General features: G+C 30.5%; 1 protein-coding gene across 1 annotated transcript; it reads left to right on the top strand.

Annotated features, from left to right (window-relative positions):
* The first annotated feature begins 599 nt into the window (after window positions 1-599).
* LOC103487280 (kelch repeat-containing protein At3g27220-like) lies at window positions 600-4209 on the top strand. The gene is made up of 7 exons (XM_008445546.3): window positions 600-990; window positions 1077-1253; window positions 1553-1782; window positions 2650-2820; window positions 2971-3076; window positions 3519-3725; window positions 3820-4209. Exons 1-7 carry the CDS (start codon window positions 790-792, stop codon window positions 3982-3984), a joined length of 1257 nt encoding a protein of 418 aa, XP_008443768.1. The 5' UTR covers window positions 600-789; the 3' UTR covers window positions 3985-4209.
* Window positions 4210-16769: the final 12560 nt, after the last annotated feature.

Here is a 16769-nt window from a genome sequence, read left to right as displayed (position 1 = left end):
AGGATGATGTCGAGGTTAATAATAACTTACACGTCTTTCTTCAATTCTTCAAAGCTTCAATTCTTCCTTCAATTCTAAAGATCCTTAAATGAATGACAAATGTCTTTATTTATAGAGAAATTTGATCGGTTTTAGGTAGTCTTGGGCCCATTTGCTTGTTGGGCTTGAGCTTGAGCCAATCTGTTTAGTGGGCTTGGGCTTGGACCTATTTGCTTGGTGGGCTCGGGCCCACTTGTTTGACGGACTTGGGTCCATTCTTTCATTGGCCCAATTTTTATATTTGAGGTATAATTGGATTGGATATGAGAAGACTTGATTACCCAAACCCAAACGAATTATAATTATCACAATGTTTTAATTGGCCGAAATTTGTTGATCAACGAAATGTAATAAAATTATTGAGAATGAGAAATGTTGGAATGCAAAAATGAAATGGTAAAAAGTTAAAAAGAATAAAAAAATGAGTTTAATTGAATTTTGGATAAGGGGTTATAAAACACGCTAATAATTTTAAAAGAACATTGCACAGATCATGCTCATAACAAATTGAGTTTGTCCATTATAATTACGCTTAAAAAACATTTTAAAAATGAAAAAAGAAAGGTAGAAAATGAATCCATTTCCACCGCTTCCCTTTTTGTTGCGCAGAGAAAAGGAATTGAGAAAGCTGTGGGCGGCAATTGCGCAGAATGGTTTGTAAGCCTAAACCAGCGGTGCCCAAGTTTTCTCTCATTCTTCTTCCTATTTCTCCTTCTCTTTCTCTCATGGCTTCCACAATTTTGTTGAGAAATGACCAGAAATCATCACAAGAACGCTTCTTCTACCAACACATTACTCTTTCTTATCACTTGTGCCGGTCTTCTTGGTGCCGCGCTCATTGCTGATTTGCTTTGGACATCTTCTTCCTCTTTTTCCATTGCATCAACTTGGGCCATTGGCAGAACTAAGCTTTATGTTATACCTCATTCATCCACTCACAATGCTACACAGGTTAACACTTCTCAATTTACAACTACCCCTCTTACTTGATTTCCTTGTTTCTCAATTCTTACTTACCCATCTCTTCATATTTATAGGTAGATGACAAGGAGATCGATTCTAGGAAATTCTTAACCGGAACTTATTTTGATTTACCTGCACCTGATTTAGAATGGGAGGAGATACCATCAGCCCCTGTACCTCGTCTTGATGGGGCATCTATTCAGATTAACAATATTTTTTACGTCTTCGCAGGATATGGAAACATCAATTATGTAACGTTCCTTTCTCTACTCTTTTGTAATGCATATTTGATTTTGTATGTTTAAGTTTAGGTATTGTTTGCTTTGGATTCTGTTATGCACCATATTAACACATGGGTATTCGGAAGTAATATTATTATTTTGTATCATTGGGCCCTTCATCTATGAATATTTTAGGTTCAAGACGCGACCTCTTATCTTCCCTTCTGTTTGCAGCTTAGATGGATCACGATTCGTTGTTGAAAGTTCAAATTTGCTAATATGGCAGTACTACATACATTACTGATGTTATGTTAATCTTCTCTCTTTAGGTACATTCTCATGTTGACATGTTCAATTTCTCTGATAATAAATGGATCGGCAAGTTTGACATGCCAAAAGAGATGGCACATTCACATTTAGGAATGGCAAGTGATGGTAGATACGTTTATGTGGTATCAGGACAATATGGACCACAATGCAGAGGGCCTACTGCCCGGACATTTGTGCTCGACACTGAGACGAAGAAGTGGAACAGCATGCCCCCATTACCTGCTCCTAGGTATGCAGCTCTCTATGAAGTATGTAAACCGTCTTGTTATTCCTACGAAATGTTATATGCTCTTACCGTGCAAAACATTTACTGCCAACTATTATTGTCCTCGTAGGTTTTCTGAAACTCTATTCTGTTTGATCAACTTAATTGTTTGGTGGTTTCTCTTGGTTAGTTCCTTACTTTGTGATTGTATCTTTTTATGCATATATTAGGGTTAGGTTGGTTGTCCCGTGATATTGGTCGAGGTGCGTATAAGCTGGTCCGGACACTCATGGATATAAAAAAAAATCTTTTTATGCACAAATGAGATCTAATTATCACATCCTAATCAAAAGCCTGACCCTATCAAATTTGGATCAAGAAGTGTTAGTTCGTGCAAATAAATTGATTATAAAGACTTGGTTTGTAGATTTATGTTCCTAAATGTTAGATTATACTTCATATCAGTGTAAAAGATGGCCTTCACAAGTTGATTTTGGGCAATCTAAGTTTAGCGATCTTCATAGTTTGTAAACTTAAATGTAGGAAGAAAGATTAAGTGCAAACAAGTGAGCCAAGAGTTGATTAATTATTTAGGAGGTTGAGCATCTAATACATTGTCTATTGAACCTTTTGCTTGTTTAAATGCATATTTGAATGATAGAAATTGTAGAATTAATTGAAAACAACTTGAGATTGCAAATCAAAATAACTGGACTTTGCTAGATCCTGAAATGAAAGAGTTAATGTACTGTCAGCTGCCACCACAATTGATTCTTGATCTCAGATCTTTTTCTGAATGTACGAAAATATTTTTGTAATGTGAACTTTAAGATAGAAAAAAAAATGTTCTGTCATTTCTAGTCAAAAGAATTTTTAACACACACTTTGCAGATATGCTCCAGCAACGCAATTATGGAAAGGAAGACTTCATGTGATGGGTGGTAGCAAGGAGAATCGCCACACACCTGGATTGGAGCACTGGAGCATTGCAGTAAAAGATGGAAAAGTATTGGAGAAGAAGTGGCGGAATGAAGTACCTATACCCCGTGGAGGACCACACAGGTCTTGGGACACTATTCTTTTTCTAATCAAAATTTCATATCTAGTCATTTAGAGTTGTAATCCATAATGAATGGAATATGGATTAGGCAATTCAAATATTTGAAAACAGTTCGTGTAACGTATCCAATATTTCAACTTGACATTCTCCAGGGCCTGTATCGTGGTCAATGATCGGCTTTTTGTTATCGGTGGTCAAGAAGGTGACTTCATGGCAAAACCTGGTTCGCCTATTTTTAAGTGCTCCCGTAGGCATGAGGTATATTTTAATGTTAGCTCAAGAGTTTGTGATAAGCTGGTTCATCATATTAAATGCATGTGTAGGTCATACTTTTACATTATCCAGAAATATTGACACAGGCAGACATTCCTCACATTTCTTTCAATGTTCAGCCTTTGTTCACCTAGCATCAATAGGTTTTGTTCATCCTTTGTTTGTTTTGTTTTGTTTTGTTTTTCTAAAAGGAAACATAACATTTCATTGATATAATGAAAAGAGACTAATGCTTAAAATACAAAAAGAAAAAAAAAAAAAAAAAAAAAAGATAAATGCCCCACAATTCAAACAAAAAGCTCAGAAAGAGAACACCAAGAAGAAGTCTTATCGAGTCTTGGAACTCCAGAATGATCTATCCACGAAAGAGATTTATTTGACTCCTCTCAAACCATCCTTTATTGAATCTACTTTTTCATGTTTTCAGGTTGTTTACGGTGATGTCTACATGCTGGATGATGAGAAGAAATGGAAAACATTAAGTCCCATGCCAAAACCCGATTCTCATATTGAGTTTGCTTGGGTTGTTGTCAATAATTCTATTATCATCACCGGCGGTACAACAGAAAAGCACCCAATTACCAAACGAATGATCTTGGTTGGGGAGGTCTTCCGATTTGATTTGGATTCATTTGTATGAACATGTCTATCTATCTTTGAACAAAACCCTTTCTTTAAACAATTCTATTTGTGTTGATCATGTGTTTTTGGTTCCCTAACAAATGCAGACTTGGTCAGTAATTGGAAAGCTCCCTTACCGCATAAAAACGACGCTAGCTGGTTTTTGGGATGGATACTTGTACTTCACCTCAGGGCAGCGGGACCGAGGACCCGATAACCCACAGCCAAGAGCAGTGGTAGGAGATATGTGGAGAACCAAGTTAAAATTTTAAGCGTGGTTTAATTTGTCTCACAGATGCGTTGTGACCGTTATTAGACTTGTGAAAGTTTACTCAGATTTATTTAGGTTCTTCGATTTTTAAATCTTTTGTATATCATGTTATATCTTCACATACTTTTTAGGGAAGTTTGTTGTATCTTATTTGGTTCACCCTATTATAAATGGGTACCTATAGTTTATGGAAATCTCAATGAAAATCAGGTTGAAATCTTATTTACCTTTTAAGTGTTTCTTGGTATTAGAGCAGTCGAATCACGTCCCCTTCAATGAACTCTTTTTCTTCCATCCAACCTAACCCTGTTTTTTCTACCCCTCAAATCTCAGGCCTCCTATCCAATATCGGTATTCTGGTTCTTGTTCGTCTTAAAGCAACGTACTATGTTCATGGAAATATCAAATCTCAGTAATTTTCTGTGCTTCTGCTTTATTTGGTCACTTCGACGACTCAACACCCATATTCCCAAAATACATCTTTGCCCAACACACTGTCGATGCGGGTAACACTGTCAAACCGGTTGACTGTGGTCCTACCATCACCATTGAAATCAATCTAGACTATCTTCAATGAAATTATCGGAATTAGTCCTCATTACTTTGATAACACCACACTTTTCCCATTTGTTTTCTCTCACATCATTTTCACCATCGTTTGCATACATTTGCTTAGTCTTGATTCTCATTATTCCTCCAAAACTCATTCTAGTGTGCTAGAACTCGGATCCAATCTATATATGGTCAAGAAAGAACCTATTGAGAATATTGAACACTGATTTCGATGAGTAAAGGTTTTGGTTGATTGCCTTCCTGCCGTTGGAGTAACTATCGATGATGAAGAATGTCTTTTGTATATCCTCGATGGCTTACCATCTGACTTCAGCTCATTTCGTACATCAACTCGCAGCAGACACGATACCGTTCTATTCCTTGCTGAATGTGAAGGCTTACTTGAAGCCGAAGCCAAAACCATTGACACTCTTCAGTCGACGACTGACTCGATTTCAGCAGCGATGGCCGCGTTCCAACCCATCGGTCACAATAGTCGTGGTTCCTTCGCTAGAGGTGGCAGGCGTGGTTGAAATGGCAGAGGGAGGAATCCAAATGACTACATTTCCAACTTTAGCTTCTCAAATGGTAATAACATGAGCTACGGGCTTTCCTTGCATCGTGGGCCTCCTTCCACTAATGGGCCATCTCAGCAATAATTAAGCTTATTGGGTTCTTATTCTAGATCTAATAATTCCAAGGAATTTTAAGGTTAATGACAAAAATAAAATTTTATTGTTAATATGAAAAAATCAGAAAAAATAAATATATAAAAAAAGGGGTTTGGCCTAATTTGCTATATGATATTACACAATGAATTTTTCTTCCTTATATATTCCATAAAAGTTGTAAATTGGTTAATTTATTTCACAAGATATTGAGTCAATTTACTATTATACCCATACTTATTTAATGTAAATAAAATATATATTTTTTTTAAACGGAAGGTTTTGAGACGTTAATAGAGTGAAAAGGAGATATCAACGCACATAAGGAAAGCACACTTCATTAGGGCAAAACTACAATCGTTATCTCATTCTTCGTCTTTCGCAAACCTTCACCGTCAATCATTGTTCACATTAGGGTTTTGATTCTTCATCTCCTGCAAGTCCGTCGTCAAGGTGTAAGCGTTTCTTCTATCACTGTGTTGTGAAACAATCTTCCATTACGGCGAGTCTATTTTTATACTTCTTATATTAAAAAGAAGATGGTATATTTACCATCAGATCGTATTTCTTTAAAGTCTTGAACAGTCTTCTTCATACTGTTTTATTTAGAAAATGAAATTGTGGAAGCATTTAGGATTTAGTAACATTCATGATTTGTATTGTGAAATCAATGTTTATATTCTTCAAACCACAACTTTAAAGTCTGTATATATTCAAGTGTTGATTTTCTATTTAAACCACCACTTTAAAGTGTTGATTTTATGCTTAAACCACAAATTAAGTAATGCATGTTGTATTTTTCTTGTGATATTTATATTCTTAAAATGCAACTTTCAAATGAAACAGATAGTGTTTGGCCGTGATGTTTTTGAAATTCAATTATGTTTCCACTAAAAAATAGAAGTTGGAATCTATAAAAATCATAATATCGTAAATGGTAGTTTATATTGTATCATAATTTGTATATGCAGTTGAAAAAAATGGTGCGTCGAAGCGAAAGATGCCTAGGATCAAGGTTGAAACATATTAAATCAAACAAGGATGATCCAATTGATTGACGATAATACAGATGTATATTTTTTTAGTTTTTGAATGTGTATCTGAAATGGTATAAGTCGTTAAATAAAAATATAATATGTATATATATGGTAAGAGGAAGTAAGATATGAAGAACCAATTCAATACGAACCGCTGCAAACTATATATCTAGAAGACGATGAATATAAGTTAAGAGGACCTATAGGTACACAAATTATGGTGTACCAGGATCAGAAGTTTGTAAAACCGGATGTTGTCTTTGAAACACCCGAAGCCAAACACTGGAAGCAAAAATGTCAACACATGACAAAGGGAAACAGTCTAAACCAGTAAGTATATTATAAATACACTGATGTATATATTTCATCTGCTATTTGTTGAAGCTTTTATTATATTTGTTTGTAGATAAATGAAAGAGAAACATCATATGACGTACCACTTAACGATTCATTGAAATCTGATGAGGTTTATTTATGATCTGTATGAATTGAAAATGGTTTATTCTACAAATGATGAGTTATGAAATTGTACGTGAATGATATTCTATTTTCTATAGGACACTTTACCCATTGCCAAAAGGAGATTGTTTGAATGAAAATGAAAATGTATGTATGATGTAAACCTTAGTTGTATTTATCTATAAGAAACTAACGTTATATTTATATAACATTTTTATTATTTATATGAAATGTAGGTATCTAAGAAGAGAAAGATAGAGAAAGTTGTCAAAAGAAGGGAAGAGAAGAAGGATAATACTAGGAAGCTAAAAAGAAGTGATAAGAAACAGGAAATGGAAAACAAGGAACAAAAAATGTGAAGAAATGAGAAAGAAAATCAAACAAAAAGGTATATATAATACATGTGTATAATATTTGTGCACAGTAAATTGCACTTATTTTTCACTGAAAAATGTTCTTGAAATTTAAAATGTATATCACTAATATTCTTTCAAAAATCTACTGAGGAGAAAAAAAGGAAAAAAAAAAAACAGTTTAGGTAGAGGATGATTATGAGATACTGATTAAGTTATTGAAATATACTTAGTGTCATGTAATTTAATTGTATATATTAAGTATACATAGAATGGTATTCTCCTACAAATTATGTTTACATGATGCAATGGTCAAGAGTACATAAATTAAACATCTATGCAAGACTAGATGTGATTAGAAATATAAAAAGAAAACTAAATACTAAAGAATTAGAAGTTTTTAGAAATACGTAGTTTTTAGAAATACGTCTTTGGTTGTTTTCTAGACGTAAAATTTTCAAATTTCTAGAGTCAACTTCTATACCACATTATTAGACGTCAATGTACATTGACAAAGGACGATGAGTTGTGGTTTAACTTCAAAGGAACTATAACCAAATTTGGCATTAGGGAATTCGAGGCAATAACTAGTCTAAATTGTGGTCCCTTGCCAATAGTAGATATTTCTAAGGTAAATGAAATTTTTTTGTCTAAGTACTTCAAGAATGATTACCCTATCCCAAGGTCAAGGATCTCGTTTTTATTTAATGACTCTAAAAAACTGAAGGAGGAAGATAAAATCAAAATGACAAAGATATACTTCCTAAAGAATTTCCTCCTTGGAAAACAATTCACAACCGGTATAGATTTGGAACACATCAAATTGTTAGATGATGAAAAACAATTTGATGTGTATCCATGTGAAAGGACAGGGTATAATGTGCTAATAGATTATATTCTATAAAAAAATCTATAAAAAACCCTTCTGCCCTAGCTGTTGGAATCTCTGGATTTGCCTACTCTCTTTTAGTATGGGTGTATGAATGCATTCCACTATTGACTGGTCTTTTAATATTCTGTGTGCAAAGAATTAATTAAAACAAGATATGTATGCTAGATAGCCACCTAGAATGGAAAGAACTTGCAGAAAGCGTCTTCGACCATGAACAAGTTTGGTGATACGAATTGTATATTTTATACCTACTGTTAATATTATATATGTATATGCATATAGTATAAACTCATATCTGAATGTCATTTCTAAAACAATTCCAATACAATGCCATATTTTCTGAAGATGATTTCGTGGAATAAAGCATGTTCCATGAAATGCAAAGTAGAGAGGAAACTAATGAAAGATTTGAGAAAGGAGAATGCTCACGGCAAGTTGAGCAATCCAACGAGGAAGTTCCCGAATACTTCCTTAAATTTCAAGACTTAAGGATGGTCAACAATCAAGCTTTGAACATGAAATCAGACAAATTAATTCTAGAGGTTGAAGGTCTAAAAAATATTTTGAAAGAGAAGGAAAGGGCAATAGTAGAACCAAATGAAACCATATAGAGGGATGAGAATGACGAGAATGATGGAGGTGGAGATGATAGAAATAATGGTGAAGAAAGGGGAAGGAGGGATCAAGGAGAATAGGATGGAAAATCTAGAAATGAAAGTGAAGGAAAAAATGATCAGTAGGTAGATTCTGTATTGATCTCTATATTATGATTTATGGATTGATCTGTATATTACACATATATATGTATATTTTTCATACTAATTTTATTAAAAAAATGACTCCCATTATCATGGATTTGAGTTTGAAAAGAACTTGATGACGATGAACCCAAACAAATCGATAAAGGGCCAACAGAATGAACAATAAGGACAATATGTCGCTCAACATTCGATGCTATTATATGGTAAACCTATTTAACATCATTATCACTCGTTATAGCCAAATCCGTCTTAACACATTCTATAAGACCTAGGCAAAGGTATATATCAATATTGTTCATATCAATAATATCACCTAACTTGGATCTAAGACTAACATACAATTCTTTATGGCACATATGTTCATTAACTGAAATTTCAGAAAAACTAAAACTAACGTAATTGCTCGATTCATTGAAAAAACCATTGAAGTAGACTGCAATTTTGGTCATCCTGCCAAAACATATTAAAAATATATGTCACTACAAATTTATGTTGTAATTAAGTAGGGGTATTATATACTAAATCATAGAAAAAACATATGATCTTCTACGATTACTGGATGTCCATATATATGTATTATTGTAAATAAGAAGGGGTGTATATCTAAAAAAGAACATAACACACTGATCATATTTGTCAATTAATGTATGTCAATTTATATATATTATTGTATATATAAAGGGGTATATAATTAAAAAATAACCAAACATAAATTTCTACTGTATCTCAATTTATATGCATTACTTATATATGAAGGAGTATGGAAAAATATAATGAATTGAGGAAGACAACTAATCGGATGTATGAGGTGAACAAAAGGACGAAATAAATTGTGATTGTGTGAATAACCGAATCGGAATCAGTGATGGATGAATTGTAAAGCGTTTAAGAATGAAACTAGATGGAATTGGTGAAAAAATTTGATAGCTTTTCGACGGAGGATATACCGGAATTGGTGGAGAAATTGGATAACTTGCAGGCGACAGATGTAACTAAGAAGAATGAAGGTTGAAATTGCAAGCTACAGATGATGGAGATGAGGATCAAATAATTAAGCGGCTGATGAACAATTAAGAAATTGAATTTTGAAAAATATTTCCATATCGAAAGATATATTATTTTATGATAATTTAAAATAAATTATATAAGATAATGTTTTTTCACTAATAATAAAGATTTCACATTAATTAAGATCATAATTAAGAAAGTTATAATTTAGACAATAGTGATAAATATAATGTAAATACTAAATAAGGCAAAAAGTACTTTTTAATTTCGAATTACCTATATAATTAATGTTAAGCATAAGGATAAAATTGTCCTAAAAATACATGAATTCCTAATTAAGTAAAAAAAATCTTATTTTAGAATATTTTTGAAATTTCATAGTTAAATTAGGTCTTTTTGTCTAAATTTTTCTAAAAAAAATTATAGCTACGAAATCATAAAAATGCTCCTATTGTAATAAAACATTCACCTTCTAAATACAATCATTCTAAAACTTCAAAATATACTATACACCATAACTGAATCGCTCTTCTCTAAATAAATCAATTAACTCACATCTTAATTTTTCTCCTACCAAAACACTCATCCCTACCTCAACTTCCTAATTTTTTTTCCCAGACTTCTTAATTTCCATCTTCTTCATCTTCTTTTCAAGACCATCATGAACCTTTCCACCTCAAAACCTACATCACTGGACTCCCAAGATGCCAACGGTCGCCTACTATTGTTTCCTTGGGGCTACATAGTGGCTTCGTCACTGGTTTCATCGTGGTCCGAGGTTGCATGAAGCAAAATAAAAAACATAATACATTTTTTCTTTTATAAAATGCACAATTGTCTCCCTACTTAGTTAAATAAAACATCCAACTAACAAATATATTAAAGATTCATTAAAGACAGATCATACAACTAATAAATGTATTAAACGTTATATTTATTAAAAATACATATTTTCGAAAATCTAACTAAAAAATATATTAAGGATTTCTTAAATAGATATTTTGAAATCTAACTAAATAGATATATTAAAGATTTATTAAAGAGATATTTTTAGAATTTAACTAATTCAAAACAAATAACATATTTAATATTGATTTCAAAATTCAAAAACTAGAGGAAAGATCTGCTGAAATTCGACACTTAAATCTCAATTCGGTTATGTTATAGTTTCAGAACCAACTGATAAAACTACATCGTGTTTCAAGAATTTGACTAACTTTTCCATGACTTCGTTACAATTATAAACCCGAGATATACCGAATTAACATAAAGAATTTATGAAATATACTGTATTTGAGAAAGGTGATATACCTCAAACCTACAGGCACAATGAGAATATTCAAAAAGTCTAGTATGTTTGGGGTACACTTTTGCCAAAAAAAAAAAAACTTATTTTCCCATATTTTCGCCAAAATTCCAACTACCTCCATTTTTGCCATTCCTACAAATTTCTCTAATTTTAATAAGGGTTTTTAGTAGGGGTGAAAAACCGAACTAAATTGGACCGACTCGGTTTGGTTCATATTGGACTGGTTTACAATAATAATATTACAAAATTGTTCTTAGTTCACTTGACGTTGTATTTTCGACGTTCTAGTCGACAGAGTTTTCAACACCGACATAACCTGCGCTGACACGCTTTCCTATTTTTGCCGACGCTTTATGGCGTCGAGAATGCCCCAGATTATTGTAGTGTGATAGATCAAAATGATTGTTTACCAAGATCTAAATACTCGTGTATCATGATCTAAATTATTGTTTAGACTGTAGTACACGATCGTTTAGAAGAAGGTTACTTGCACGCGTGTGGTCGATTAATCGCGTGTTGACTATGTATTTTTGGTATTTCACATTGTAGACCTGTAGGCTTTTTGTTTTTTCAAAATTGTTCTATATAGTGTAAATATTTTACGGTTGGTTATATTTTTGAAAAAACCTCTATTTAACATCTAGTTTTATTAGAATACGTGATTTTATGATGAGTAATATTACAAAAAAGAAAAAAGAAAACATAATTTGAATGCTAAAATATAAATCATTCTAAATTTTAACTTTTATAAACTAAATTCATATAATATTTCAAGGGACGTTTGCAAAGATAACAAAAAAATTTATAATAATAGAATCTATGTCACTACAGTTTCTAAATTGCAAAAATAGTAAATTTAAAAGCGGATAGCCCTATGATATATTTAATTACTTATCATATTAGTCATATTTGTCAATATTTGAAATATGTTAAAAAAGTGATGTTATAGACTGCTTTTTTTTAAAATCTTTTTATCATCTGATGCAATTTCCTATATTTAAATAAACTAAGAACAATTTTGTTGTTTGAAAAGGATTAATATACCATTTTTTTATAAATAGACAAAAAAAAAAAAAGATGAATAAAGGGAAAAGATGCTTGGAGCGGGGTGGATTGGGAAAAAAATACAAGCCTACTATAAACATGTAGGTGTATGGGTAAGATACACCTACCTTTCTGTATGGGAAAAAGGTGCTTGGAGTTGGGTGGATTTGTGTATGGATAAGAGTTTCTAGATTGTCGATAGCCTACCATTTTGGGGACAAAACCGAGTGGAGAAGATGAAAACATAATTATCACACAAGATGAAATTCACTCATTCCCGACTTTAGAGTAAGTATATGAGTGTTCTCTTAAATGATGTTTCCATAAACATGTTGTTCATTAGAGAAGCACTCATATTTAATGACTAAGAAGTAACCCAAGAGTAAAACAGTAATTTGAACTAGTTGGTGTTGGAGACACTTGTGAAGGAATAATCTGTTATTATTGGTCTATATATGTCGACACAAAAATATATCTATAGTGAGAAGAGTTCAACAATTAGTCTTTAATAAAGTATACATGTAGTTAATGAATATTGGTTAATGTTGTCAATGAGTTTAGCCAATATATCTTGGATATAATTTGAAATGTTCAATCTAACGTCGGAAATTAATATAATGTATGTTGATACATTATAATATAAAGTTTATATTTTAATTAAACTTTACTATATAAATTTAATTTTAAAATTAATATTAATTAAACGAATAAAATATTTGAATGAATTCAAGTATTAACATAATATGAATTGAATTCATATTAAAACTATAGGTACGATTAAAGTTTAATGCGTATATGATATACAATAAAACTATAGATTATAAGAAAGGTATAATTAAATATGATTCAAATCTACGTTAAACTAAAAGTAAGATATTTAATTTAGTAATTAATTAATAGTTTAGTTTAATTCTCTTTAATTTAATTTAATTTAATAAAAAATATAGGTTAGGAAAAAGATATCATTTAAATAAAATATTAATTAAATATAATTTAATTAATTAATTTAATATTAAATTAAATTAATAACTTCCTTACATGGGAAGCATCCCATGTATCTTGATCTCTCTCTAACTTTCTCTTGTTCGGGACAAAGAAGAGGGAGGTTGGTAAGGTAGAATTGACGTAGCTCTTTGATACAAAACTCTTTGCGTAATCTCTCGAAAAGAAAAAAACTATCTCAATCTTCCAAAATCTCAAATTGGTTTCTGCAAGCTAAAATCTCGAATTAGAATAGGAGAGACGACAACGAGAGTAAGACTTATTTTCTCTGTAAATTTATATATATTTTTTAAAAGCATGCTTAACCTTTAATTTATATTAGAGTAGGTATGTTTTTGATAATTAAATGTATTGATATTTCTAAAATCTCAATTTAAAATTGGGTGTGGAAGGGTTTTAATCCTTTCATTTATACCCATTACCATGTAGGGGTTCTTCCACAAATGCTTCACCAACTGCAGCTGTCATCTCTCCATTATTGTCTTCCCTTTTAACTACGAGCCCATCTCAACCTACACCGTATTCTCCCATCGTGCAAATTATAACCCCAGTCACTTCCCCCTTACCCACACGCTCTTCCCCAACCGTATCCCAACTTTTACCTCTTAATTCTTTTCTTCCTACCAATACCCACACCATATAAAATAAGTCAAAATTAAATCTGGCATATATTTAAGTCTTGCATGAATCATTATCATACTTCTACAATAACTCCCGCTAATCCTAGTTTTTACACTGAGAGGCAACAAAAAAAAAAAAAAAAAAACCCTAATGCAATCAAATGAAATGACAAAAATTAACCCTACTAAATGTTATTAGAAAATATAGAATTAGAAAATACTAAAATAAATGAAAATGATTAAATAATAGATATATTTTCAAATTCGACCTTAAGTTACACTTCAACTATACTAATTAGAACTACATGCTTTGCATGTATTTCATACACTTAGATATATAGGTAAATAAAACTCACATAAAGTAAAGTTTGAGTACTTAATGAGTGAAATTTTGAAAACAGCTGATATGAAAGGATGTCTTCTCACAAAAATAAAATTGATTTTTTTCATGAGTTTAAAACTTTGCATTTATAATAAGAAAACATGTAACTGCATACATACACTGATTATAGGAAAATATTAGAGAAATTGTATCTATGACGAAAAAACAAAATTGTTAACAAAATATATATATTAAAAAAAAAGATACCCTCAACGAAGTTGAAGTTCTATGTGTTGGAAAACGATCTAGAACTAGATGCAATAGAATTAACATAAAAATTTTCTCCAACCCTAAAACATAAACAGATCGTGCTTAAATAATTAAATCACAAACAAACATACTTCTATGCCGATGTGAGTAATTCTCCAAATCCCAATTGTCTTTGTCCTAATAAGAACAATTCCTCCAAATTTGTATCACTAAAATGCTGCAAAATCACTAGCGTTCTCTCTATTTGCCAAACAAATTTATTCCTTTTGTTGTATCTATAAAATAAGACGCCTATGGTCTTATTTATAGACTTCCTAAGGGTTTTCTAATAAGTTTAGGTTTTCTTCGGTTTTCTAATAAGTTTAGGTTTCCTAGGGTTTCCTAATAAGCTTTCAATTCTTCAATTGTGCTTGTTAATTACCCAACACAAAGATAAATTCGACTCAATTCTTTTGTGTGCCACCCGTTAGGTATATGGCAATGAGCTCATAACTCGTTTTATGACCCATAAGTTATAATTGGTCTTTAGTAAGACATTATTTGCTACTCATATTAAATTAAGTCGGTGATTCAACATAACCTACTATAATTATTGCTTTAATCCTTTTATCACGCGATATATATAATTGAATATAAAGTATAGACAAAGTCACCTTATCTAATTCAATTGTTTTCTCGATCAATAAGCATACTGAAATAATAAATGACATTAATACCCTTATTAAATCCTTTATAGCACGACCATACATTTCCACGATCACTCTTAATCGAGAGGCCTAGAGATATCTCTCCATAACAAGAGGGATAAATTTAATCTTGATTAATCATTGTATCAACTATATAATTTATAACGTATTCGAGTACAACCTTTAATTTATAATTATTCGGTTAAAGATGACGTTTGATTGTATCAGAATAGATTAATTCTTATGTTTAACACTATGATAATTTTAGGTCTAAGGACCAATAATATGTTGACAAAATTAAAGTGATTAAGATATCAAATAAACAAAAATCAAAAAGATAAAGAAATTAGATAAACGAAGAAAACTCATGTTCCGAGGAGATATATATAGATATAGATAAATAGATATATAAATATAGATAGATACAGATAATTAGATATATAAACGTAGATATAGATAGATACACACGTATATAATAAATATAAAAATAGAAGAGAAGGAAGAAAAAAAACGAAAAGACACATACCTCCAAACAAAATTCAAGAGTATAATTAAATAGAAGAGAAGGAAGAAAAAAAAAAAAAAAGAAAAGAAAAGAAAAGACACATACCTCCAAACAAAATTCAAGAGTATAATTTAGACTATTTATTGAGAATTCTAGATTCGATATTTAATTCATTTTAATCTAAATTTAAATCTGGAAATTACATTAGATATGAGAAGATTTAAAAATCTATTTAAAGTGAATATTTAAAATAAATGATTTGCATGTGCATTATAAATAATTTACTTATAACTTTTTAACGATAAATTTTGAAAATTAAATATTAGAGATAACAAAATTTTAAACCAAAAAAATCTATCCAAAATTTCAATTTATATGTACTATAAATAATCTATCGGCAACTTTTTAATGATAAGTTTTAACAAAAATTTAAATAATAAAATCTATCCAAATCGTTGCCTTGTATGTCTAATATAAATTATTTTATTAGTTTTAGTGTAAACTACGTTTTATAAATATGTATCCTTATATTTTTTTAGACATTTTAAAAAATTACAAACTATTTATAAAATATAACAAAATTCATTGAATTTCTTTTAAAATTTTCCTATATTCTATAAATAGTTTCATTTTATGCTACACATAATAAATTTTATATATTTCTTTTTCTTTTTATTTTGTATACAAATTTAAAACCAGTAAATAAAATTCCCAGCGGCCAAATCTGTTATAATTTTTTTTGTAAATTTTTATTCCTTTGTGAATATTCGAGAAAATCAATATATCAACCATACTCCAAGTGTATCTACAATCTATTATTAGTATTATTACTTTTTATATTTTTAATATAAAATTATATTATATAACCCTAAAGGAAAAATGGGGAACAACTCGGCCTCTTTTAGATTTAGATAATATATATATAATTGTCAACAATGGTAACTTTGACAAACTATCAAAATTTTGGATGTATTAATATTAGACATCGATAGACTTTTATTACTATATCAATATAACTGATAGAAACATATCGTTATCTATCAATGTATCTCATTGATAAAATCTCAAATTTTGCTATATTTTATAAATACATATTGATATTTATATACATATTTGTAGTATTTTAAAACTAGTAAAAAAACAAATTTTTAAAAAATCACTTGATATAATTTTATTATAAAATATAAATATATTGTCCTTTTTATGATTTTGTTTTAAAAAATTACAAAAAAAATTGACTGAGTAAAATTTATATTTAAGCCAATAAATAATTTAAACATCGATCTGAAACGAAATAA

Source organism: Cucumis melo, chromosome 2, assembly GCF_025177605.1.
Source record: "Cucumis melo cultivar AY chromosome 2, USDA_Cmelo_AY_1.0, whole genome shotgun sequence".
In the NCBI taxonomy this organism is placed as follows: Eukaryota; Viridiplantae; Streptophyta; class Magnoliopsida; order Cucurbitales; family Cucurbitaceae; genus Cucumis; species Cucumis melo.
This window is presented reverse-complemented; position numbering and strand designations above follow the sequence as displayed.

What these genes read in the sequence shown, in the direction of transcription:
- LOC103487280 (XM_008445546.3), top strand. Translation starts at nt 790, where the DNA reads ATGACCAGAAATCATCACAAGAACGCTTCTTCTACCAACACATTACTC. An exon ending in AGTGCTCCCGTAGGCATGAG is followed by an intron (nt 3,077 to 3,518) that starts GTATATTTTAAT and finishes TCATGTTTTCAG; the next exon opens with GTTGTTTACGGTGATGTCTA. An exon ending in GATTTGATTTGGATTCATTT is followed by an intron (nt 3,726 to 3,819) that starts GTATGAACATGT and finishes TAACAAATGCAG; the next exon opens with ACTTGGTCAGTAATTGGAAA.